General features: G+C 43.0%; 1 protein-coding gene across 1 annotated transcript in view; it reads left to right on the top strand.

The window, feature by feature from the left end:
- The window catches only part of RELL1 (RELT like 1), a 74,377-nt gene that overhangs the window by 11,626 nt on the left and 35,395 nt on the right, over positions 1-27,356 (top strand). Inside the window, exons 2-3 of the mRNA XM_065544863.1 lie at positions 24,095-24,319; positions 26,171-26,242. Coding sequence (XP_065400935.1) covers positions 24,095-24,319; positions 26,171-26,242 — 297 coding nt within the window. The remainder of the gene's footprint in view (positions 1-24,094; positions 24,320-26,170; positions 26,243-27,356) is intronic.

The raw sequence follows: 27,356 nt of genomic DNA, 5'->3' as shown, positions 1-27,356 counted from the left end.
CTGGGCTTTCCTATCACAGTATAACTTGGGAACACTAATTTTCAAATGTTCTAACCGTTCTTCATAGCTGGAAGTCCCCAACACAATTATGTGAATTATCCAGTTTATGAAAAACAGCAGCCTGGAATTTCCTGGCATTGGTGAAGTGGCAGATGGCTAATGAGCAGGCATTCCTTCATTTTTCTTTGCAAGTTCGTGCCATATGCTTGTATGGCCTGAATGCTTTTACTGCTTCCTCAGTTCTTTCCATCCTCCTTTCCCTCTACTAAAGGCAAAACACAGAACAACCACCAAAAAGGGAAGCCTTGGACATTGTTTAAAGCTATGTGATAGAGCCGAGAAGCTGGGTTTTGAAGGTGAAACTCATTTCACAGGCATGATTGTCAACTCAGCCCTTTTTAATCGTCATTGCAGATCAAACTTGTAGATTATTCTTTACAGTGTGCAGTTAATTTAAAAATGAGGTTTCGCTTATTTGAGATATCGTTAGGTGCCGTGTAGGTATGTAAAATGAATAACAAACTTCGTTTTTGTTCTCCACAAACTTGTGATTGAGAAGGGGGAGATAAGCTATGAATACAAATCATTATAGTATAGTAGAGAATGTGTTTGGTGTAATCAGAGAACTACAGACAAAGTGCTGTGTGGGATCAAAGGGAGGGAGGCTTACTTTCTGATAAGGGGGATGGAAAAGACTTCATTCATAGCCTGAAACTTGGCATTTTCAGTGGACCTTAAAAGGGAGTGTATGGAATGATGTGCTGAGCAAAGGAAACAGCCTGTGTGCAAAGGCATAGAGGTAGGAATAGAGAAGTTAGTGCAGACTGGGTGTGGCAGAGACTCCTCAGAGGAAGTCACACGAGATGAGGCTGCAGAGGAGAGACTGAGGCTGGGCGACAGAGCTCCTGATACTGCACTTTATTGTGTAGTTGTGGAGGATAGGGGACAAGAAGAGGCCCCCAGGCGTTGCCATGTGGTAGAAGAGCCCCAGAGGCTGAGCTGAAGGGGACAGGGCCCTGTGCTGTCAGCAGGGCGGTTGAGATAGCTGTTCCCATTTCCTTATCTGCAGAAGTGTAGGTGGTAGGAAGGCAGAGGGCGAGCCATCAAACAAATAATGCAGTCCTTTGTAAGTAACACAAATAGGATCTATGCAGCAGAATAGATTTAATGCAATCCATATGATATGCAGATAGAAACAGTTTTTCAAAGTTTAAGGAGTGCTCAGAAATGAGAATCATGAAAGAAGTGCTCAGTGTATAGTTTTGGCCTAGCGTGGTGGCTCACACCTGTAATCCCAGCACTTTGGGATGCTGAGGCAGGAGGATCGCTTCAGGCCAGGAGTTCAGGACCAGCCCGAAAACCATAGCAAGATCCTGTCTCTACAAAAATTATCTGGGCATGGTGGCATGTGCCTTTCATCCCAGCTACTCAGGAGGTTGAGGCAGGAGGATCACTTAAGCCCAAAGGTTCAAGGCTGCAGTGAGCTGTGATGGTGCCACTGCACTCCAGCCTGGGCTACAGAGTGAGACCCTGTCTCAAAGAAAAAAAAAAAAGTATATAGTCTTGATGGCTTGATGGTGTGAAAGCCAAGAAGTATTCATTAATGGTTAAAGCTCACTAATTATGTATTTTTCTTAAGTTAGAGTAAACACCTTGAAATAATACAAATCAGCTTGTCTGTTGAGTTCTCGATTACCGGCGCGAGCCACTCCACATGGTCCAGACTATTGAATTCTCAACCATTAAACATTTATTTTTTGGAAGTATGTTGGTGTATTTTCATTTTTTGGCTCTATTGTGGGTCTTGTCCTTGTTTACTTCTCTTTCCCAGGCTGGAGAGCTGTCAGGGTTAGGGCAATCTCTAAATAAACCATGCGTATCAGCACTGGGATGATTTGTAAGTCCTGCTTGGCTAAGGGCTCCATCTCTGTCACTTCTGGTGAGTTTTCTCAGTCTCTTAATTTCTTATGATGTGATGAAATAGATTTTGGGGGAGGAAAACTAACCAGCTTCAAAGTCATTCAGTGTACATCCAATGCCGACATATTATGGAAATAGTAGTTACACAAACTAAGTAGATCTGGTGGATCTTAGTTCCTGGGTGGGTGGGAGGGATAGGGATGGGAGAAGACTTGAAGGAGGGAAAGAGAATTATTTTGCTTGAACCATATGGTAGTTGATCTGTTGCCACCACAAACTTGTGATTGAGAAGGTTGATCTTTTCCACACTGGTTCAGTGCGTCATCTTGATATATTAATGAGTAAAGACTCTTGACTTTGAGTCAGTGTGGTATAATAAAAATGATATATTTGATCTTGTCCCTGATTCCTGGGACTCCTAAAAATAACCCCTGGGATTTCTTGAGTGATAGGAACATTATTTGTTATTCATAATGAGCTCCTTTAGACCATACCTGAGTTTGTGCTAATGTGATCCTTGGACTCTTGGTGGGCCCCCAGGTAGCTTCGGGATGGGGGCTAGTTGCCAGGGGAACCAGCCTTGTGATTACAGGTTTAGAACTTTCAGCTGCAATCCCTGATCTCTGGGAAGGGAAAGGGGCTGGAGATTGGGTTCACTCAACAACAGCCAACAATTTCATCAGTCAAACCTGTGTAGTAAAAACTTGGTTAAAACTCTGCAGCAAGGAGGCTAGGAGCTTCTGGGTTGGTGACATATGGATGTATTGGGAGGATGGCATGCCTGGAGGGGGCTTGGAAGTTCTGTTTTCATGGCTGTTCCCCAGCCATACCTTGCCCTATCAATCTCTACCATTTGGCTGCATCTGAGCTGTATGCTTAATAATAAAACTTCATAATGAAACTGTATGCTTCATAATAAAAACTTCATAATAAAACATAATAAAACTTCATAATAAAAATAAAAACAAATAAAACTTCAAAATAAAACGTAAGTGTAGGGATTTTCTGAATTCCGTGAGTTATTGTTACCCAAAGGAGTCCCGATCTAGACCCCAAAAGAGGGTTCTTGGACCTCGCGCAAGGAAGACTTCCGGGCAAGTCCAAAGAGTAAAGTGGAATCAAGGTTATTGGAAAGTAAAGGAATAAAGAATGGCTATTCCACAGGCAGAGCAGCCCTGAGGGCTGCTGGTTGGCTATTTTTATGGTTATTTCTTGATTACATGCCGAGCAAGGGGTGGATTATTCATGAGTTTTCCAGGAAAGGGGTGAGCAGTTCTCAGAACTGAGGCTTCCGACTTCTTTTAGACCCATAGGGTAACTTCCCAACATTGCCCTGGCGTCTGTAAACTGTCTTGTGCTGGTGGGAGTGTTTCTTAGCATGTCAATGTATTGTAATTAGCATATAATGAGCAGTGAAGATAACCAGAGATCACTTTCACTGGCATCTTGCTTTCGGTGGGTTTTCACCGGCTTCTTTACGGCACCCGTTTATCAGCAAGGTTTTTGTGACGTGTATCTTATGCTGATCTCCTATCTCATCCTGTGACTTAGAATGCCTGACCTCCTGGAATGCAGCTCAGTAGGTCTCAGCCTCATTTTACCCAGCCCCTATTCAAGATGGAGTCGCTCTGGTTCGAATGCCTCTGATAATTCTAGCAAAATGCCAAACTTATTGATGGGGGTCCTGGAAAGCCCCAATTGGTAGTCCCTAGGCAGAAGTGCAGTTAGCCTGGGGACCCCATTTGCAGCTGGCATCTGAAGTGGGGTCAGTCTTGTGGGACTGAGCGTTTAACCTGTGGAGTCTGCACTAAATGCCAGGTGGTGTCAGAATTTAGTTGAATTGTGGGACACCCAGTTGGTGTTGGAGAACTGGGTTTTGGAAAAATGGAACAGATAAGTCTTTCCTATTGGGAAAAACCAACTCATAATATGAAAACATTGTGGCTGGAATAATCTCTCTGAAATTGCATAGTTTACTATTTAGAAGATAAACACTCAAAAGTGTTTTTAAAATATTTAGTGGGGTGGCCAGGCCCGGTGGCTCACGCCTGTTATCTCAGCACTTCGGGAGGCCACGGCAGGCGGATCACGAGGTCAGGAGATCGAGACCATCCTGGCCAACATGGTGAAACCCCGTCTCTACTAAAAAAATGCAAAAAATTAGCTGGGTGTGGTGGCGGGCGCCTGTAGTCCCAGCTACTTGGGAGGCTGAGGCAGGAGAATTGCTTGAACCTGGGAGGCAGAGTTTGCAGTGAGCAGAGATCATGACACTGCACTCCAGCCTTGGCGACAGAGCAAGACTCCATCTCAAAAAAAAAAAAAAAAAAAAAAAAAAAAGATTTAGTGGGAAAGAAAAAAAATTGTCAGGCTGTTTCTTACTATGTATGTGTTTACATGGTGTTTTATAGTGTAATAAAGTAGAAGTTATACTACTATATAGTTTTCTTTGACTGTTGTTTCCTGTGGTTTTGACCAAATACTTCATAGCACTGTCTCAGCCTGCAGCCAATGGAAACATCTAAAATGTCAATATGATGGATTGTAGGTTTAGTAGTCTCTTTACTAAGGGATTTCCAGTATCCAGGTTTACTGCTATCTACAATATTAATACTACAGTGACAATTTCATATGGTTCAACCTTATAGTAATGATGGCTCCTTATTGTCTATTACTTACAGTTTAAAAAAAAAAAGCTACTGATTACGATCAGGACATTTTGGAAACTGCAAAAAGAAAAAAATACCCCATCCAGCAAGAAAACATAAATGTTAACTATACTTGGGAGATATTTTTTAACAGGTTTCTTTTTTTCTATGTACACCTCCTCCCTTTTTTCAAAAACATTTTATGATTGTACTGTGAATAATTAAAATAAAAGAAATTGTGGGGAATGCTAAGACAGAAAACACTAAAAAGAAAAAAAATGATTTATAATCTTACCACTTTGATAACATTTTGATGTCTTTTTTTCTTATAAAAACTGGGACCATTTAAGCTCTAAATACTGCTTTGTATGTGTTTTTCTTTTTTCACTTAACATTTTAAATTCATAATTGAGATCATTTTGGACAAAGTGGGTGATGACAAATCTGATCCCTTCATACAAAGTGTTTCTATTGTTTTAAGAGTCAAAAGGAAGTTTAGGATTTCTGAGAAGTAACCGTTTCATCAGTGTTATATGTAGATCAGGGTAGTATTTTAATTCAGCAGAATTACTTTTTAGCAATTAGCACTTGATTTAAAAAAAAAGATAAATTGACTTGGAAAGAATGTAACTTTTAAATGTACCTTTTCTTCCTAGTAACTGACTCACTTGGAAATGCCATTCTGTCATTCTAGATTTATTGTTGGGTTAGATGGATGATGATTATCTGAAGGTTTTCTACCTTCTCTAACTCTACTACGTGAACACTGTGGTATCTAGAATAGAGATCAGCTATGGAGAATCCCATTCCATGGAATTTTACTGAATGTTGAAACTGTGAGCTCTCACATTTCACCAGTAATGGAGCAGAATGTGGAGTTCTGGAGCCAGGCTGCCTGGATTAAAGTCACCTTTGATACTTGCTACCTGTGTGACCTGGCATAGGTTACTTAACCTCTCTGTTCTGTAGTTTTACATCTCTAAGTGGGGTTGGAAATAATAGAACCTAACCCATAGAGTTATTGTAAGGATTAAATGAGTTAATATCTGAAAAGTGCTTGAAATCGTAACTGTGTATACACATTATGCATCAATATGTGACTATTATTAATAGTATTTTTTTTCTATGTGTCTCACTGGTTGCTACTGGTTTTCAGAATTCTTATTTGGGTTTCATGCGAGTGACATTCATTTCTCCTCCTTAACATCGACTTCCCTATGTCTAGGATTTTCCTGATTACTTCTGTTTAGTCGTTACTTCGTTTGCCTTTTCTGAAGTGTCCTTTATTTTCTCTCCCACTGCCCCCTTTACCTTGCCCTTTCTCTAACAGCAGTAGTGGGGACTTTGCACCAGGGGACTTCAGCTGGGATATATCCTTGGAGCTCCACATTTACTCATCCTCCTTTTCCAGTTCCTATGTTCTCAGAAGCCAGCCCACGTGCCTGTCTTGCAGGAACATTGCCCGACCTAACCTGTGACTAATTGGAAAACCCTCCATTTGGGACTTTTGTAGTTCTCTGTTTAGTCATTATCTGCTTCCTGTTCCTGGAAGGAAGGGAAACACTGGCTTGCATGCGGGGATGTGGGTGCCTGACTGGCCTTGTGGTGCCACCTGAGCAGCGCTGTGTGGTCGCTGCTCACTCACCCCCAGGGCTTACCTTTTCCGCACCCCACATTTAACACTGCCCCTTGCAGTCCAGCTCATGTGACTCCTTGTCCTTTTCTGGATGTTTTAGTTTATATCCCCAGCTGAGCTGTGAGCTTGGGAGGATAGCAACTGCTTTGCTCTTATTACCACAGATAATAATAATCACAGCAATAATGGCTAGCATTTATCGAGTACTTAACTTGGATAAACCCTAGTAATCTCATATAAGGCTCAGAAACTATTAGTATTTTATGGATGAGGAAACTGAGGCACAGAGATGCTAACTGACTTTGCCTGGGGCCTCACAGCTAGGAAACAAATTGAACACAGTGCAGCCAAGAAAAAAGCCAGTTTCTGCTTTTGCTTCCTTGCTTCCTAGGGAGTAGTCTTGCTTCAGAGTTTGGGCCCTGCCTGCAACAGACCTTGGTTCAAATGTTGGCCCAGCCATTCCCTAGATGAGTGACTTCCACTTCAATACTTTGTTCTTGATCGTCTCCATTTCTAAGATGGGTTTAATAATAACACCTATCTCAGAGTTGTGGAGATAAGAAAAGATAATGTAAGTAAAAATTCCAGTAAAGGTTAGTTGCTGTTAGCAGTTGGTGGTAAAGTAGTTGAGCATCCTAGAGGCCCTGGATATGAAACTCATAAACCCCCAACACTCCACTGGGACATCAGTCACCATCTCCCTCTCTCCCTCTGCCTGGTTGGGAGCTGGGTCAGTCTTCCTTTCTGACACCCTTGCTTCCCTCCAGCCGGCTCAGCACCACCCATTTTTTCCCCATGTGATTAGTTTGTGTCCTATTCTGCAGGGTGGAAATGACTTGGCTGGACTTCCAACCCTAACAGGTGCCAGTTGTGCCCAGAAACCAGGGATCTAGCTCCCCAAGGATTGGTTTCCTGCACCAGCTCTCTGTAAGCTCCAAGGAATTCACTGATTTCCTAAAAGATCACCCCCTTGACCCCAGTTCTTCCCGTTGCTGCTGGAGACGGGCTGAGATGGCATGTTTCCTCCTATTTGATGGTTTTTTTCTGCCCCTTGCTACTTAGCCTTCCTCCCATAGTTTAAATAATTTCTAACTTAGTTCTTGCTTGTCCTCTTGCAAGGAATGTACATGAACAGATCTGTTAGGAATCGCAGCCATTTGGAAATTGGGCAGTAGCCTTTGGTGAGGTTGTGTAAGCTTGGATTTAGCGTTCTCTTATGGATCTGGCAGTTGGGGATGAATTGGAGTCCTGTGAAAATCCAGTTGAGAGCTAGTTCCCCATGCTGGGTTTAGGAATGTGCTGCTATTTATAGCCTTTCTTTTGAATCTTTGCAAACTGGAACCTTCTGTTGATTTTGGTGAATCCAGGAGCATGCTGGTATATTTACATCCTTCAGAAAAGACTTACCCAACAAGGGTGTGAAGCTGTGGGGTGTATCAGTTGTCCAGCTCTGAAAAGAATCTACTTATTTATGTTTGTAAAAGCTGTGGGTATTTGGCAAATGGGGTGTAAGTACAGTGGACATTCTGTTCTACCAAATAGGGTCTTAACAAAACTGCTTATAAAGTTACAGTGAACTTGGGGACTTGATTACCCGGCAGCCCTTCCGCAATGAGAGAATTTGCTTTCACATGTCCGCTGGAGCAGATGTTTCAGGCACTCCTACTGTGTTGCAGGAACTGCGTTAGGGATTAGAGGTACAAACCTTCACTTCCCCACGTCCACTGTGGGAAAGAGGTGTTTGACTTCAGTCAGGGTTTTCCGGCGAGTTCTGCGTCCTGTTGGGATTCCTGCCTTTGACTGTGGCATGTCTGAGTGGTGCGCTGTTGTAATGGGTGGGGAAAATGTCCTCCTAAGCTTTGGTTCTTCTGCTTGGCTCATTTCTCTGCCTCCACCCAGTGATATCATGTAGGCCACTGATTTATTTACAGAATGATGATATTACCTAACTTCTTGGGATTAGGGATTTCAAATAAAAGAATGAATGTGAAAGTGCATTGAAAACCGTGTTATTTGGGTGGGAACTTTCATATCTTGTACTGTGTGTCCCTATTTCATGTGTATGATTGAAAATTTTCTTTATTCCTTTCCTTTCTTTTTAAATATTTTTTCTGAAAGATTTTTAGGTGCCATGTAATTAACATTGCTGGTACAAATTATGTTTGTGGCAACCATTGAATAATAGTTTTGGAGCAATAATGTGAACACATACATCTGTGAATAAGGTGCTCTTCAATAGCTAGAGAAAGGTTTTTTACCTTTATGATAGGTATAGAGGGAGATGAAGTAGTTTATACATGAGTGATTTTTTTTTTCTTTGAGACGGAGTCTCGCTGTGTCACAGTGGCAAAATCTCTGCTCACTACACGCTCCGTCTCCTGGGTTCAACCCTGGGTTCAAGCAATTCATCTGCCTCAGCCTCCTGAGTAGCTGGGACTACAGGCATGTGCCACCATGCCCGGCTAATTTTTGTATTTTTAGTAGAGATGGGGTTTCACCATGTTGGCCAAGATGGTCTTGATCTCTTGACCTTGTGATCCACCTGCCTCGGCCTCCCAAAGTGCTGAGATTACAGGCGTGAGCCACTGTACCCAGTCAATGTTTTGTTTTTTGCAGTTAAAATTAATATTGGGAAATTTTGTGCTATCAGGATTTTTAAAACATGAAGTCAGCACAAATTTCATTCACCTACAGCTGACTTCAATCTTTTTTTTTATGAAGATGATTTTTACACCACAAGAAGGTGTGTGCGCGCTCCAGTGTTTATCGTATACCATAGTGTCGTTGGAGACAGGCCGCTTCTTAGTGTTTAAGGGCCTTGGGTGGGTGAATGTTGACCTGTATGCAGCCCAGCTGTGTGGTTCATCGGTGATAGTTTAACAAAGCCACCTAAAGGCGTGGGTCACTAGATAAAACCCAAGGCCACCACCACTTACAGACACTGTTAAGCAGCATGGCTAAGAGTGTGGACTCCGGGATTCCGTTGTCTGGGTTGGATCCTGTCCTCCTACACACCGAGGCTTGTTATTGAACACGTGCGCCTCATTTTCCTCGTCTGCGAATGGGGGTAATGAGAGACACTTCCTTACAGATGCTGCGAGGGTAGAATGAGATTGCCCAGGAAGCATCCAGAACAGTGCCTGACACCGCCAACACCCCGTGAATGCTGCGGTTGACAATTATTTTAAAGTAGCAACTCATTCTTTATGACGTACCACCTTTCAGAAATAATCTGAAGCAATATTAGATTTCTGAAGCCCTGTTGCTTTAAGGTCGCTTCAAACAAATGGCTTCTAAATAATTCCATTTCTTTCTTGAATGGACATAATGTGTAATTTTAAAGGTTCGCAAGGGCTGTTAGTCAGAGTCTCCCTCCATTCCTGTTGTGCAGCCACCCAGCCCCTTCCCAGGAGACAGGCAGTGCTATCAGTAAATAAAGACTTTGGAAAAGTCCACAAATGGACAGCACCAAAAATAGCAAAAGGAGGAGGGGCAGCGAAAGAGGGAGGGAGGGGCTGGAGACAGGAAAAGAAGATGGGGAGAGAGTCTGCAGGGAGCCCTCCCAGTCCTTGAGCCCCACGGGTATTGCTTTTCCTCACACCCCTCTCTGAGGACCCCAGTGATGGGTGCTGCCATCAGCAAGGGTCTGTGGGAATTTCCTCAGTCTTCTGTCTTAGAGGCACAGTTGGTGGCTTCCTGGCCTGTGTCTCAAAGCAAATAACTGGAGAGCTGACCTTGTTCCAGTCTGGGGTGAGGCCAGGTCAGATGAGCCTTCTGTTATATCCTGAATGCAAACCATTATTTGAGATACTCTGGAAGAGTCCAGAAGTTGAGGTCCTTGGCCTCTCAAGACACTGAGATCGTAGAGTTAATATCCTCCCAAGATGGAGCTTTGGGCGAGGTGGAAGGTGGGGGATATGGGGGGGATGGGGGTGGCTGTAGCTGTCATCTGTGTTGGAGTTCTGTGGCTTTAAGAAATAACTTCAAATGGTAAACCCGAGACAGTGTGGAGTAAGCTAGGGACTTTCTCTGACTCTGCAAAGTTATTTTTCTCCCTTCAGTTCAAATTGAAGCCAGGGATGGTAAATATTTAGATTTCTTCTTCTTCTTTTTTTTTTTTTTTTTAAGATGTTTCTTTATATTGACATCACTCGAGTTTCAGTCCTTTGTTCTGGTAGCAACCTGGGGTTCAGGAATGCTCTGAGTGCCCCAGCCTGCTGCCTGTCACGAGTGTCCTGTTCCCTTTTTATCCAGCCAAATTTAGTTATTCTGTTGAGGGTCAGCATAAAGTCCTTTTTCTTTCTGGATCATCTTTGTTACTTCCCTTCTCAACCTATGTGACATTTAAGAAGGAAGCCCCAGCTTAAGGATAGGTTATGCCCCAAATACTACATTTCAGTAATTAGACTGTAAGTTGAGATGCATTTTCCCATTAAAAATGATAATTATCATTAGTAATGATAATTTTTCAAGGCACCCGTTAGCCAAATGCATCTGAAAATAAGTTTTTATCGCTAGGCATTGCTGACTTCTGCACGTTTTGTTGGGGAAGTTGTTTGGGCTTCCATCTGTTCCCAGAGTGGTCTTTGGAACCCAGAATCAGACTCCAGTGCTCCTGTCTCATGGTAGCATTTCAGGAATTTTAACACAATACAGGTAATTGAGGGACTGTATGCAGCTGGGGTTGGGTGGGATTTTGTTTCATGGGTGGCTGGACTTTGGCAGGTGGGTGCCACCTGGGAGACCCCTCCCTGCTCAGTCACAGCTGCCTTTTCGGGGAAAGGTGGGGCTGTAGCCCCTGTTTGTCTAGGAATTGATCGGAAGCCGGTAGCTGCTTCAAGTTTCACTACAGAGTTCAGCACTTATTTATATACCGACTAACAGTGTTCTCCAATTCCGTTTAAGCCCATTTGTTCTCTCTACAACATATTCTTGAGCTTGGGCACATGCTGTGTCTTTATGATTGCTACTGTGGGTAGATGGTCTTAGAGACTCTGACTTTAGTTATTTGTGTAACCAAATAGGAATGATTTGGGGATGATTTTATTTTGTAGAACTCGCTTTGGTTTCTCTTCTTTTATTATTGTGGGCAGTTATTTAAACTGTATTTAAAGAATTAACTTGGCTGGGTGTGGTGGCTCATGCCTATAATGCTAGCACTTTGAAAGGCCAAGGAGGGTGGATTGCCTGAGCTCAGGAATTCGAGACCAGTCTGGGCAACATGGTGAAACTCTGTCTCTGCTAATATACAAAAAATTAGCCGGGCCTCGCGGTGTGCGCCTGTAATCCCAGCTACTCGGGAGGCTGAGGCAGGAGAATTGCTTGAACCTGGGAGGCGGAGGTTGCAGTGAGCTGAGATCCTGCTACTGCACTCCAGCTTGGGTGACAGAGTGATTCTGTCTCAAAAAACAAACAGAATTAACTTAAAAGAGGTTGTTTTGCACTAGTAGTAAGCTGCTAGCTACTGACTAGATAATAGGTCCTAGCTCAGGACTGAGAGGCGGTAGGTGGACTAGTTACAGATTCTGTCGTGAAACAGGATTTTTGTCCCAGGCGCTTACCAGTTTTTAACCATGTGACCTTGAGCAAGTGCAGTACCCTCAGCAATCTCCTTACTCTCAGTGTTGTGACAGTCGGAAACCCTTGGGGCTGGTAGTCTAAACTCTAAATGATGTGACCCCCTCCGAGGGGTCTAATCAGATCCATTAATGTTTATGCAGCAAACTAAGTGGAATGGAGATTGTAAATAGCCTCACATCAGGTCAGTGCAGGGTTTGCTACCAGATGAGTTTGTCAGATTTGATGTTGCTGTGAAAGGGGTTATGAAACAATTGGATTTGAGAGCTGTTTGGATTTGGCCTTGTGGACATGGAGGATGGACTTGTGTCTTCATCTCCAGCAGTGTCAGCCTAGAGTGAATTGTGGATGAGGCTGCAGGAGGTTGGGGAATAGTGCAATTCTGAGAACCATGAAGAACATCAGCTCCTGCTTGTAATTTTTCAGATGAGGAAACTGAGGCCCAGAGAGGTGAAGTGACTTGTTCAGTATCACAGAGGTAGCTTTTCTTCATTCACCCTGAAAAACCCCTTTAGAGAAATGAACATTTAGACATTTAGCCATCTTGGTAATCTACACCAAAAAATAGGCCCTTCTCAGATACTGTGATTTGAATGTTTGCTTAAAAAAAAAAAAAAAAAGAAGGGTGTGTGTGTGTGTATGTGTGTGTGTGTGTGTGTGTGTGTGCTTAAAAGCTATATTCCAGCTAACCTTGATGTGGATTACCCACTTATCAACCAAGTCCCTTTCCCATCAAGAGTTTGTTGGTTCGGTTTGCTAGGAAACCCTAGCTTCTGAGAATGCGCACCCTTTCCTGGTAAGGAGAGGAAGAATTGCTATCAGAACCATTCTTGATCTTGATCTTGGTCGGCACAAAGCTGCTTGGGAGAGGTTACAATGGCTGCCTTGTCTGGAGTCTCTGGTTGGATTTGAGAGCTGTTTGGATTTGGCCTTGTGGACATGGAGGATGGACTTGTGTCTTCATCTCCAGCAGTGTCAGCCCTGAGTGCATTGTGGGTGAGGCTGCAGAAGGTTGGGGAATAGTGGAATTCTGAGAACCATGAAGGACATCAGCTCCTGCTTGTAATTTTTCCGATGAGGAAACTGAGGTCCAGGGAGATGAAGTGAGTTGTTCAGTATCATAGAGGGAGCTGGTAGCAATGGTGAATGAAGAAAAACCCCTTTTGAGAAATGAACATTTAGACATTTAGCCATCTTGGTAATCTAGACCAAAAAATGTTAGCAACCTTCAAGCCATGCCCGCTGGGTGTGAGGAATGCCATTTCCCTGCCATTCTGTCTCAGCTCCTCTGACCACTGGGGTCAGTTAGAAATGCAAGTGTTACTCGGAAACAAGCTAGAAAACTGCTTTTGACTTTTTAGGTTGACTTCCAGCCATGCTTCATGTCTCCTCCTCAGTTCCCTGTTGTAATCTCAACAGGATCTTGGCAAAACACACATACCTCGTGGGTCCTCAGAATACAGCAAACTTACCAAAGCGCACTGGGCCCAGGAAAAACCCAAAGGCCAAACACTGGCCTTTGTGTTGTACATTTTTTATTTGTGGTGCTGTGGAAGAGAATCACACTTATCAGCTAGAGCCAAGCTCTGCCTGTTTCAGTGGCTCTTGCTGTGTGCAGAAGATTCTCAAAATGAAGTGGTGGGCTTGTTTTTGGAGAGGCAGCAAGGCTGTAGGGATCCCAGGTTATGACCTGCGTAAGATGAGCTGTGATTTGGGAGTTAGGAGGGTGATTGATTGGTGATAAGGGCAAATAGTAGAGTTTTTGGGTTGTTCGTCTGGTAAAACTGCTTTGGAGCCTGGTGGGAGCATTTTCAAAACATATCCTGCTTCTTGCTGTGCTAATTGGAATCCATAGTTTTGAAGTTTGAGGAGGCTTTATTCTAAACCAAGTTGTGAAATAGGAGAGAATAGGCCATCATTTAGCATTTCAACAGAAAAGTGGCTAAATGATGAAATATTGTTGAAAGAAAAATAATGAAAATGTACTTTAGGCATTGGTAGATGGACAGCACTCTCTCCGAAGTCGTGTTTTAAGTACGCAGACACTGAGAGTAAGAGAAAGCGTGTTTGAGCACGCAGGATCCACACTGCCTGGTTTGAATCCAGGCACTGCCACTTGGTAGCCATGTGACCTTGACCTCGGGAATATTGCCTGACCTCTCTGTGCTTCTGTTTCCCCATCTATAATGTGAGGATAACACTGGTAACCATTTTATAGGTTTACTGCGAAGATTCAATGCTTAGCTTAGTGTTGGCTCATAAATGCTCCACATTTGTGGTGGCGGCTGTTGTTAGTATTGATTGTGCTGTAATAAACTAGTGTGAATCACACATCATCGATTCTGGAACCATCTCACCCTAAACTGTTCTCTTTTGTACTCTAGCTCTGTCTGCTTTCCATTCTGATCCTGATTTGTTATTCTGCTTGGCTTCCAGCCTGCATGGCACTCCCTGAGTGGGCTCATACAGTTAGAGATTTGGGGTGCACATCTCAGCTGTGTCCTGAATGCCATTGTGCGTTCTTTTCCCTGACACCTCCCTTCGGCCTCTCTGCTGAGCCTACTGTCTGCTGAAGTCCCCTCTTCTGTCCTCACCTTCCTAGTTACCAACAGATGTCATTGCTTCCTCCCTGGCTGTTCCCTAGGCTGGCTTTGAACTCCTGGGCTCAAGTAATCCTCCTACCCAAGCCTCCCCAGTCGTTGGGACTGCAGGTGCATTTTACACTGGCTTACCATTGCTTTTTCTGGTTTTTTTTTTTTTTTTTTGGTGAGACAGGGTCTCGCCCTGCCAGGCTGACCCACCCTCCCAGTACAGTGGCACAATCATGGCCCACTGCAGCCTCCACCTCCTGGCCTCATTTTGATCCTCCCATCTCAGCCACCACCCAAGTAGCTGGGACTACAGGTACGTACGCAGAAGCACTCCTAGCTATCTTATTTTTTGGGGATTTTTTTGTAGAGATGAGGTTTCAGAAAACCTGTAATCTCTCCTTGCCCTTCCCAAATCCTGGGATTTCAGGCGTAAGCCACCACACCAAGCCTTGCTTTTTATGTTAAAAGACAACAGAGGCACCTGTTCCTGTAACTTTCTTCCACCCACTATAAAGGAAGGCCTCAGGAAAAAGTGTATCCTTTTCTATTCCGATATTTAACTCCCTTCCTTCATATGGAAATCATCTCAAGGCCATTGCTTCTACTGCCTCTCTGTCTCTCCCTTTTGCTCCTTCCCTTCTACATATAAATACTTTGGTTTCATCCACTTAAAAAATAAACTCCAAACAAAAATTTCTCCCCTTCACCCTGAGGTTGAAAACTACCCAACCCTCCTTGCTTGCTCAGACTGGGCTTCTGGAAGGAGCACAGTGAGCTCAGTGTCTCTGTTCCTGAACCCAGGGAATCCAGCTTGCATCTTGCCATCCAGTTCATTGGAAAACTGTTCCAGCAAGGCCACCAAAGATATTCTGTGGATTGTTTTTCTTTCTATTTTATTTTTGCCTATTTATTTCATTTTTTGTTTTACTTTATCTTTAGAATTTTTAAAGAACGTTTACTTCAAGAAACTACAGACAAACAGGGAGTAAAATCCAACAAGAGGGAAGTTAAAAAGTCCCAAGCTGCTCCTAAATTAGAAACTGAAGGTTTCCCATGTATTCTTAGGAATTTCTATGTGGCCTGATTTATCTGAGTTCTTCTCCAGCCTCTTTCTAAAGATTTCTCTTGGGTTGTGTCTTCGTTTGTTTTCCGTTGCTATAACGGAATACCCAAGGCTGCGTAATTTGTAAAGAATAGAGGTTTATTTAGCTCACAGTTCTGGAAGATGGGAAGTCCAAGATTGGATAGCCATATCTGGTAAGGGCCTCTTGCTGCTTCATGACATCAGTGACAAAATGGAAGAAATCACATGGTGAGAAAGGAAGTAGGAAAGTGCCGAGGAAGCTGAACTCGCTTTTATAACAATCTGCACTCCCAGTAACTAACCCCCTCCCATGAGAACTGACTCACTTCTGTGAGAAGAGCATGAACTCCTTCATGAGCATGGAATCCCCAAGACCCAAGCACTTCTTAAAGGTCCTACTACAGCTCAACATTGCTACACTGGGGACCACATTTCAACATGTGTTTTGGAGGGGACAGATCATATTCAAACTTTAGCAGGTTGTCTGTTTCTTTCTTTCTCTCTCTTTTTAAAAATTGTGGTAAGAACACTTAACATGAGGTCTACTCTCTGAGCAAATTTTTGAGTGCACAATATAGTATTATCAGATCTCTAGAACTTACTCATCTCGTGTAACTGAAATTTTATATTTTATGCCTGTTGATCTGCAACTATCCCTTTTCCCCTGCCTGCCCAGCCTCTGGCAAACACCATTCTACTCTCTGGTTTCTATGAGTTTGACTATTTTAGATAACTCATATAAACAGAATTATCTAGTATTTGTCCTTCAGTGTTTGGCTTATTTCATTTAGCATAATGTCCTCAGGGTTTGCCCATGTTGTCACATTTGGCAGGATTTTCTTCTTTATAAAGCTGAATAATATTCCATTTTCATATGCCACAATTTCTTTATCCCTTTGTCTATCCATGGGCATTTTGGTGGCTTCCACATCTTGGCTTTTGTAACTAATGCTGCAGAGAACATGGGAGTGCAGGTATCTCCTTAAGATCCCGATTTCAATCCTTTTTTTGGATATGTACCCAGAAGTGGGATTTCTAGATCACATAGTAGTTATATTTTTAACCTTTTGAGAAGCCTTAATACTATCTAACATACTAGTGGCACCATTTTCCTTTGTATTTTAGTTGCACTCTCTTATAGCATCGAATCCAGCTGACTACTTACCTCTTCTGGAAACTCCTTCCTCTCTGTCCTAAAGTGGAGCTCTGGCTGTTCATCCTAAAGTGGAGCTCTGGCTGTTCTTCCTGAGCTTCTGAGTGGAGCAGATCCAGTTGCTCAATGTGTATTTCCATCTGGATGTCCCCTGCTTACCTCTATCTCTGCATGTTCAAAACTGAACTGTGATGTCCTCGAGAGGCCAAGTGAATTCGTTTGCTAGAGCTGCCTAACAAAGTGCCACAGACAGGGTGGCTTCAACAACAGAGAAGTCCAAGAGGAATGTGTCAGCAAGGTTGCCTCCTTCTGAGGGCTATGAGAGAATCTGTTTCATGCCTCTCTCCTGGGTTCTGGTGATTTGCTGGCAATCTTTGGTGTCCCTTGGCTTGTAAAAGAAGCATCATCCAGATCTCTGCCTTTTTCTTCATACAGTGTTTTCCCTGTGTCTGTCTCCACATTTCCTCTTTTCAGAAGGATACCAATCATATGGGACTAGGGTCCATCCCAATGACTTCATTTTAACTAGATGACCTATGTAAAGTTCCTATCTCCAAATACATTCTGAGGTATTGGGGGTTAGGAGTTCAACATATAAATTTAGGAGGGGGTGACAAAATTCAAATCATAACACCAAGCAAACTTGTTTTATTTTCAGATATTTCCCATCACAATGAATGGGACCATGTCCACTATGTTGCTCAAGCAGAAACTTGGACGTCGTTCTTATTACATCACTTGCCCTTATATTAATTTAGGTTCAAGAACTCACAGAACCGAGAGGCAAAATTTTGAAATAGGAAACCTAGCATCCCTCAGACCTCACAAAGGGGTCTGTGACTCTCAAATGACTGACAGCCTCTGCTCTACATACTTTTTAAAGTGTCTACCATCTTGGTACAAAAGTAATACATACTCATTTTAGAAAGTTACACAAAAGTATAAAGATAAAATTAAATTAATATCGTTATTTTAGCACCCAGAATCACTTAGTATTTTGGTTTTGGCTTTATATCTTCATGTATTTTTCTTTTTTAAAAAAACAAGTTGGATCGTAGTGCATGTAAGATTTTGAGTCCAGCTTTTGAAATTCAACATTGGGTCATAGTGTTTTCCCATATCTTCACAAAAAATTTCGTAGATCTTTAAATAGTGGATATTATTTCATCAAATGAAACACAGTGACTTAGATATGTTCTTATTATCTCATTGCAAATATGCAGGTGTTGCTGTTTTTTGACTTTTATAAATAATGCAACAACCTTTGCTATTTGGGCTAAATAATTTGTTCGTGATTCAGACATGATTCAGCTAGGGGTGAAGGAGAAGGAGGGATACAGTGTTTCTCAGCAAATTATTAGTGTAAATTGAAGGAAAATTAAACCTACTGTCATGTGTGTCCGTGTGAAGAGACCACCAAACAGGCTTTGTGTGAGCAACAAGGCTGTTTTTTTCACCTGGGTGCAGGCGGGCTGAGTCTGAAAAGAGAGTCAGCGAAGGGAGATGGGGTGGGGCCGTTTTATAGGATTTGGGTAGGTAAAGGAAAATTACAGTCAAAGGGGGTTGTTCTCTGGCGGGCAGGGGTAGGGGGTCACAAGGTGCTCAGTGGGGGAGTTTTCGAGCCAGGATGAGCCAGGAAAAGGAATTTCACAAGGTAATGTCATCAGTTACGGCAGGAACTGCCATCTGGATGTGTACGCGCAGGTCACAGGGGATATGATGGCTTAGCTTTGGCTCAGAGGCCTGACACCTGCTGAAGTTTATAAATGTTTTAGACATTATGTATGAACAGTTACTTTGTTATTTAAAAGCTATTTTTCATTGGATTGTTAAGGTAGATCACAATATATTCTCCACCCTGCATCTTTCTTGTTGGCTATTCTTTGTAATGCTCAACAGCGCTGTCCAAAAAAAACTTTCTGGGATGGTGGAAATGTTCTTTATCTGGCCTGTCCAGTATGGTAGCAGTTAGCCACACATGGCCACTGGGCACTTGAAGTGTGGCTCATGCAACTGAGGAACTGAATTTTTAACTTTATTTAAATTCATTTGGCTTAAATTTACATTTAAATAGCTACATGTGGCTAGCAGCTATCTTACTAAATAATGCAGGTCTTTTATGATTATGACTAAAATGCAGTGCCCACCTTTTTGTAGACACTCTTCTGAATGCTTTACCTATTAATATTATTTAATCTTCACAATGACACCATGCAGCAGGCTTCCAGTTACTTCTGCTATATAACAAACAACCCCAAAGCTTAGCGGCTGAAAACAGCAATCATTTCTTGTGTTTAAGGATCTGTTATACAATTTGGGCAGGGTTCATCAGAGACAGTTCATCTTTGCCCCATGCAGCATCAGTTGGGACTATAGGATCTACTTTTATTATGGCTATTACTGGCTGATAAGTTGATGCCTGCTATTTTCTCTCCACAGGGAAGCTTAGGCTTCCTCACAGCATGGTGGCTGGGTTCCAGGAGCAAGTGCCCCAAGAAACAGAAAGTGGAAGCTGTCAGTTTCTTGTTGCTTGAGGCTGGAAAGTGATAATGCATCACTCCCAACACATTCTGTGCGTCAGAGAGAGAAGAGTATAAATGTAAGGGAAGGAGATACAGACCTCAACTCTCAGGAGAAGCAGTATCAAATAATTTTGAAGCTGGAAACCAAAAAGTATCTGAGACAGGTCTCAATCAGTTTAGAAGTTTATTTTGCAAAGGTTAAGGACATGCCCAGAGAAAAGGATCTCAAATCCACAGGAACAATCTGTGGTTCATGGCATTTTCCAAAGAAGATTTTGAGGGTTTCAGTACTTAAAGGGGAAAGAGGGAGCAGATGGTCACATTACTGAATCTACCTGCTGCAAGGGAAAAGGAGCGGGCAGGGTGATAGTCAATTATGTCAGTCAGTCAACACTTTACCTAAGATAAGGTGAGCATGGAGTAGCTAGCTACCTGTGCAGATACTTAACCTTTTATCGGTAGCTATCTGCCTAAGAACAAAAGGAAAGGCAGTTTCTTGAATGACTCAGCTTTCAGCTTAATTTTTTCCTTTTGGCATAGTAAATTGGGGTCCGAGATTAGATTTTTATTTCACAGGGCCGTCCTTTAAAATTATCACAGATTAGTCACATTGATTTTGATCCTTTTTATGAGAGGAAACAGAGTACAGAACAGTTAAAATTTCTCGCCTAAGATGACATGTCTAGTATGTGGCCAGATAACTTGTCTGTTATTTCTGCCAGGTCTGAGTTTTTAATCTGAGTACTCTCATGCGCTCCGTATGAAGAGACCACCAAACAGGCTTTGTGTGAGCAATAAAGCTTTTTAATCACCTGGGTGCAGGTGGGCTGAGTCTGAAAAGAGAGTCCGCCAAGGGAGATAGAGGTGGGGCTGTTTTGTAGGATTTGGTAGGTAAAGGAAAATTAGTCAAAGGGGGTTGTTCTCTGGCGGGCAGGGGTAGGGGTCGCAAGGTGCTCAGTGGGGGAGCTTTTGAGCCAGGATGAGCCAGGAAAAGGATTTCACAAGGTAATGTCATCAGTTAAGGCAGGAGCAGGCCATTTTCACTTCTTTTGTGGTGGAATGTCATTAGTTAAGGCAGGAACCGGCCATGTATGTGCAGGTTGCAGGGGATATGATGGCTTAGCTTTGGCTCAGAGGCCGAACAAGTGCTATTTTGCATCTCCCTATAATTTGTATGCTTCGCTAATTTAGATTCATATCTTCAGTTTTTTCATGGCACGATAATTATGAAATTAAGTGAATGACTCGTTTGTAAGTCACAGAGCTCTGTAGATACGTAGTGTTTGTAAGGGTTTGCCGCGTGTCAAATTCACCATGAAGATGTAACAGGACTAGTCGCAGACAAAACTCCTCAGACACCGAAATAAAGAAGGAAGGGGTTTATTCGGCCAGGGGCCTCGGCAAGACTTCCGTCTCAAGAGCCGAGCTCCCCGAGTGAGCAATTCCTGCCCCTTTTCAATTCCTGTCCCTTTTAAGGGCTCACAACTCTAAGGGGGTGCACGTGAGAGGGTCGTGACTGATTGAGCAAGCAGGGGGTACCTGACTGGGGGCTGCATGCACCGGTAATTAGATGGGAACAAAACAAGATAGGGATTTTCACAGTGCATTTCTATACAATGTCTGTAATCTATAGATAACAGAACCAATTAGGTCAGGGGTCGATCTTTAACTACCAGGCCCAGGGTGCGGCACTGGGCTGTCTGCCTGTGGATTTCATTTCTGCCTTTTAGTTTTTACTTCTTTCTTTGGAGGCAGAAACTGGGCATAAGACAATATGAGGGGTGGTCTCCTCCCTTAAAGACACCTTCTCAATCACCTGAGTCAGAGGGAGGTGTTTGACTCCAATTCTGAGCCCCTCTGCTTTCATCGGTTTCCCATTGTCTCCCCAAAAAGCATTTATTATCACCCCCAGATTGAAACAGACGGTGATTCTGAGGAAAGCTCCTTGATCTCAGCGTGCTGCTTACTTCACCTATTCTTGTTGCATGGAATATGTGTTATATAAAGGAATTAATAAAGAAAACTTATTGTTTTAGGACCATAAAAGGAGTTAAATAAATGTTTCTGGTTTTTATTGAAAATAAGCCATGAGGTTAAACCCTAACTTAGATGGTATATTGCATATATTTAGGGATTTATTTATTATATTGATTCTTCAGGGAGAAATCAGAAAACACAGGCTATTTCAAATTCTGGAGGTTGTCTGATAAAGTAATGAATGCAACCTCTTACAAACCTAAGAAACCAATTATTTCCTTTCATGTTCAAAGATAATGGATATTTCCATGTGAAAGAGAGGTAGCCTTTGTTCTGTGGCCTCTGGTTTGCAAATCAACTTCTGTTTGATATTGTTTGCTGCTGTGATGAACTGTGCTCATTTCATACCAGGTATTTGTTCCCATTATGATGCAGGAGTTTGTAACTGGGATCACTTTGTAAACTGGGGACCTCCTGGCTGGCGAAGCCCTGCCCAGGCCTCGCTTGGCTACGCTGGCGTCCTTCAGCTCTTGCCTGTGGTATAGCTTGTACCCGCTTTCAGCAGTTCCCAAGCTCTTGTAGTGCACCCAAGAAGAATGAGGATACACGACACATTGAAGGGTGAGGAGGGCAGAGAAGAATTTTCTTGAGGAATGAAAACGGCTTTCAGCAGAGAGGCAATGTGGGGTTCTGGGGAATGGTTCCCCTACTTGAAGTTCCTCCCGTGTGGCTGGGTCTGGGGCCTTTTATGGACTCAGAACGGGGGGTGCGTGCTGATTGGTTTGTGAGGAAAGTGCACCAAACGGGAAGACAAGTCCTCCCTCTGGTTGGAGGATTTAACTTGTAACTTGGCTTTCAGGCTTTAAACTGTCTTCAGCATGGAGGTGGGGTTTCACCAGGGACCCGCCCCTGTCTGCCTGGGCATTTGGCTGCCTCCTGCCGCTCTCACTTACAATACGGATTCTTTTCTCACCAAAATTCTCTTGAGAAAGCTCATATTTAAAGGTCTCTAGCTTTCCAATTTCTGGGTTTCTTGAGCAGTGTGTGTGAACCTCCCTTGATGAAGAAAAGCTCATTTTATCCCTTCACAGTCAGGATATTCTAAATACTGAAGCTTCGTTTCAGTCAAACCCTGCAGTTTTCTTTGGTTCTCATCTACCTGACTCCCCCACCTTCATTTTGTACTTCTTACCTCATTTTTCCATGGCATGGTGCTCTGCTGATTCTTTTGCTACACAGTGTATTCTTCCTGAACTCCGGCGTCAAGTGATCTGCCTGCCTTGGCCTCCCAAAGTGTTGGGATTACAGGCATGAGCCACTGTGCCCAGCCTAAATACTAATAGTGGTAGCTAACACATTTATAGTGCTTACTGTGTGACGGGAACATATATAAGGCTAACTTTTTAATACTTTTTAATTAAATTAATTAATTAATTAATTTTTTTTGAGACGCCTTGCTCTGTCACCCAGGCTGAAGTGTAGTGGTGCAATCTCGGCTCACTGCAACCTCTGCCTCCCAGGCTCAAGCGATCCTCTCACCTCAGCCTTCCAAGTAGCTGGAACTACAGTTGTGTACCACAATGCCCAGCTAATTTTTGCATTTTTAGTGGAGATGGGGTTTCACCATGTTGCCCAGGCTGGTCTCGAACTCCTGATCTCAAGTGATTCGCCCCCCCCTCAGCCTCCCAAGGTGCTATGATTACAGGTGTGAGCCACCGTGCCCAGCCCAGTGTGTTCTTCCTGCTGTCTCAATTGGCCACATGGTATAATTGTGTGCTCCAGGCTCACTGCTTTCCGGAGTCCATGTGGCACCCCTGCAGGCTAAGATATCAAACTGCCTCTCATATATATATTCATATGATACTTTGACATGTCTAAAGGCAACAACTTCCCCTTTTCTCCAAAAGATACCCACTTCACAGTTTCCCTATTCTTGAAGTCATAAAGTAGATCCTCACTGTTCTTTTCTCTTCTAGTACCCCGTGTGTTCCTTCCACAGCATTTCTCACAATCTGTCATGATCGGCCCATGCATACTTGTTTAATGGCTATTTCTGATGCCATCCTACAAGCTTCAAGATGGCAGGGGCTGTGTTACGTTGTTCATCACTCTGTCCAGTTCCCACCTAGTGTGGTGCTTGTCACATAACTGGCATGCGTTCAATGTTTATGGGGATTAGTGAACAGATAAACAAGTGCACTCACTTCCGTTTTTATGTTTGCGCCCCGGGCCAAGATCTTGATGCTATCCCTGACTTTTCCCTCTCTTCATACTCTAGATCTGCTAGTTTACTCAGTCCTCCTAGAATGTAAGCTGCATGAGGACAACGATCTCTGCCTGTTTTGCTCAGTGTGATGTGCTTGCATCACAAGTGCCTAGAACGGTGCCTGGCATGTGGGTGACTATTTGCTATGTTGATTGCTAGTTTACATGTAATAATTTATTTCATCTTCATAACAATCCTAGAAGGGTGGGTAAGTAGTATTAGTATGCCCATTTCATAAGAAACCAAAGCATCAAGAGGTTAATTAAGTTCTTGTCCATTGTCACAGAGCTGCTAAATGGTGGAGCTAGGCATTAACTTGAGTGTCCTGAGGCCGTTCTCTTAATCACTAAGAACCGTGCTATAATGTAATGTAATGTTTATGTAATGTTTGTAATGTTACATGTAATGTTTATGTGTTTGTTCTGTGCTGGACCCTTCACTACAACCCTGTATACTCATTCCACAATGAAGAAGCAGCTGTCTTCAAAGGGTTTTTTAAAAAGTGACCCAACGTGGGACCCGGTTCATGAGTAAGAGAGTTAAACTCAGACTGTTTGAGCCCAAACCTGGGCTATCTTGTGCCTCTGCAGCCAGACCCACCAGTCTCCATGGCCTGTGGTTTTGGGAGCAGACCCTGATTTACTCTGAACATTACCTGAGAGTCATTAGGTTTTTCTTGCCCTGGATAGATACCTAATGCAGCATGCATGTTTCTTTCTGTAGACAATGGGAGCAGCCGCACATTGCACTCCAGAACAGAGACGACCCCGTCGCCCAGCAACGATACTGGGAATGGACACCCAGAATATATTGCATATGCGCTTGTCCCTGTGTTCTTTATCATGGGTCTCTTCGGCGTCCTCATTTGCCACCTGCTTAAGAAGAAAGGCTATCGTTGTACAACAGAAGCAGAGCAAGATATCGAAGAAGAAAAGGTTGAAAAGATAGGTAAATAACCAGGGTTCTTTTTATTGGGGGTGAGGAGACAGTTTTAAAATATGAAATCAGTGATATATGCTTTCCATCTCTCTGAGGCAGAATGATCCATTTTAGTGGCAGATGGTGCAGTGTAGCGTAAGTGCAGATGCGCAGTAATTATACCTAGTTTGAAAACTTGCTTTCTTTACTGAATACCTGACCTGCCAGACAGGGCACCCATTCTTGCCCAGTGGCCTTAGACAAGTTATTGTGTACTCTGAGTCTGCTCTGTATAATTTTACTTAAATGTATTTTTAATTAATTTAATCTTATTCATTTGACATTTTAATTTAATTTCAATGAGGAAAACAGTCCTCACCTTTTGGGGTTTCTGTGAAATTTAGAGGAAAGATGCATTTGGTGTTTGGAATATATGACCACTCATTAAATATTAATCCTTACTATTATTATGGAATCAGATTTGAATAAGAGTGAAGGAAAAATTAAAATAGGTCTCACCATGTTTGTGATGTTGCTTTTGCTGGGGGAGTTCTATCTTAAATATTTGTGATTGGAATTCGTGTTCATTAAGTAAACGATCATGTGTACAGTGCAGAAAAAGGTATGGCAAGAACTGGTGCCTTAGTACTAACTTCAGGCTGTCTCATCTTTTTCTCCTAACGTGGAGCCATAAGGTAGTGTTTAGAAAAACCTGGGAGACGAAATCCTGTTTTCTCCGCTGGTGTTTCTTTCCCATCATCTTTAGGGACGTTTCCTGACTTGGGCCTTGAGAGGTAGTAGGTGACTCCCCCTATTCCTTTCGGCCCCACTAAGGGCAGTTTATGGAGAAAGGTGACATTGAAGTAGGTTGCCCTTTGGGCAAAGCAGGGCTGGCTGGGGGGAGGTTCCTCGTTCCTTGCCAGCTTGCTGGACCGTTGGTTTTTCCCACCCCCACTGACCTTTGAGGCTGAGAAGGAATAGGATTGCATGATGAGTCATGTATGAGCCTGTGAGCAAACTGAAGCCAAGTGTTTGTCAACAGCAAGTGGAGCCTCCCCCTCTCCTCCTTCCCAGATGCTCTGTAGGTTGGCTTAGCAGCCAGCTTCTGAGCTGTCTAACCAAACATGCATGTTCACTTGGGGGAAAGCTGACCTTTGGACGGAGAAGAGATTTTCCTTGTAAATGAGTAGGACATTGCACACCTTGATGTATTCTCTGTGAACTAGGATGGAGTATTTCAACCCTCCCTTGTTCTCCTTGTCTTATTGAAACAGATTTTGCAGATTGGTTCCAGAGTGGTTTGCTTTTTTTCCCAAAGACCATCATGTACACTCCTGGTACAGAGTCCCCAAAGTAAACTGAGTTTGTGGACAAATAACCAAGCCCTGAATATAGGTAATTTGAAAGTGCATTTCAGAGGATAGGACAGTCTGATGAACATGGATGAATTATGATCCAATTTACAAAGGAAATTAATATTGTAAATTGATATAGTAAGTCTACAATTAAAATAAAATCCAAGGAGAATTTTTTCTTTTTAAATGAGCTTTCTTCTTCCCATTTCTCCTAAGGCTTTAAGGAAATGATGAGAGAGAAATAATAATGAGGACTGGTACAAATGCATTTTCAAATTATTGTCTGGAAAGTGAGTGAGCATTTGAACTTCAGAAGAGATAGACGGACAGCTCTGGTACTTTCTCTTTATGCTTGTTATGCATGAGGAAGTTTGGGGCTGGAGGGAGAAAGCCTAGAATCGTAGCACCTTGGGTGATCTCCTGAGGCTCCTGGAAACTGTTCAGTGAGGTCTTGGATTCTAAGACTGATTGACTTGATGCTGGTGACCAGTTGTAACCTGTTCTCCCCTCCTCTTTTCTCTTTCAGAATTGAACGACAGTATGAATGAAAACAGTGACACTGTTGGGCAAATCGTCCACTACATCATGAAAAATGAAGGTGTGGACCTTTTAGTGTTCCAAAACAATTCAGTATTTCTATCCTTTATTAAAAACCTGCTTCGAAGAGTCAAGATTTACGTAGACTCTCTTATTGACTTCACCTAAGCTTTCTAACACCTCAGCTGCCAGCATTATTGAGCTACGCAAGTTTCACATGAGTGAGTTTTCTAAGCATGAGTTGGTCTAAGCGTTGCAGAGACCCAGCCCTGGAGCTCTGTCAGCTGGTGTTCAAATCCTGGCCTCGCTGCTTACTGGTTGTGTGCAATTTGGGGAAACTACATTGCCTTGTTTCATGAGGTACAGCTTCTTCCTGTAAAATGAGGATAATAATATTTACCTCAGCCTGGCACGGTGGCTCACATCTGTAATCCCAGCACTTTGGAAGGCTGAGGTGGGAGGATTACTTGAGGCCAGGAGTTCAAGACCAGCCTGGGCAACATAGTGAGACCCCAACTCTTCAAAAAAAGTTAAAAAGGCCAGGCGTGGTAGCTCATGCCTGTAATCCCAGCACTTTGGGAGGCCGAGGCGGGTGGCTTATCTTAGGAGTTCGAGACCAGCCTGAGCAACATGGTGAAACCCCGTCTCTACTAAAAATACAAAAAACTAGCCAGACTTGGTGGCGGGTGCCTGTAATCCCAGCTACTTGGAGGTTGAGGCAGGAGAATCACTTGAACCTGGGAGGCAAAGGTTGCAGTGAGTCGAGATCATGCCATTGCACTCCAGCCTGGGTGACAGAGCAAAACTCCATCTCAAAAAAAAAAAAAAGGTAAAACAAAATTAGCGAGGCATGGTGGCACATGCCTGTGTTCCCAGCTACTTGGGAGGCTGAGATGGGAGGATCACTTGAGCTCAGGATTTCAAAGCTGCAGTGAGCTGTGATCACACCACTGCACTCCAGCCTGAGTAACAGAGTGAGACTCTAAGAAAAGAAATAATAATAATAATATTTACTTCACAGCATTTTTGGTACATAGTATACATAGAGGGCTCAGTATAGAAAGCACTCAAATATTGTCTGTTCTTTTTTGTGTGCTTAAAAAAATTGTGGTAAAATACACATAACATAAAATTTAGTTCTGTTACCATTTTAAAGTACACACTTCAGTGGGATT

Source organism: Macaca fascicularis, chromosome 5, assembly GCF_037993035.2.
Source record: "Macaca fascicularis isolate 582-1 chromosome 5, T2T-MFA8v1.1".
In the NCBI taxonomy this organism is placed as follows: Eukaryota; Metazoa; Chordata; class Mammalia; order Primates; family Cercopithecidae; genus Macaca; species Macaca fascicularis.
This window is presented reverse-complemented; position numbering and strand designations above follow the sequence as displayed.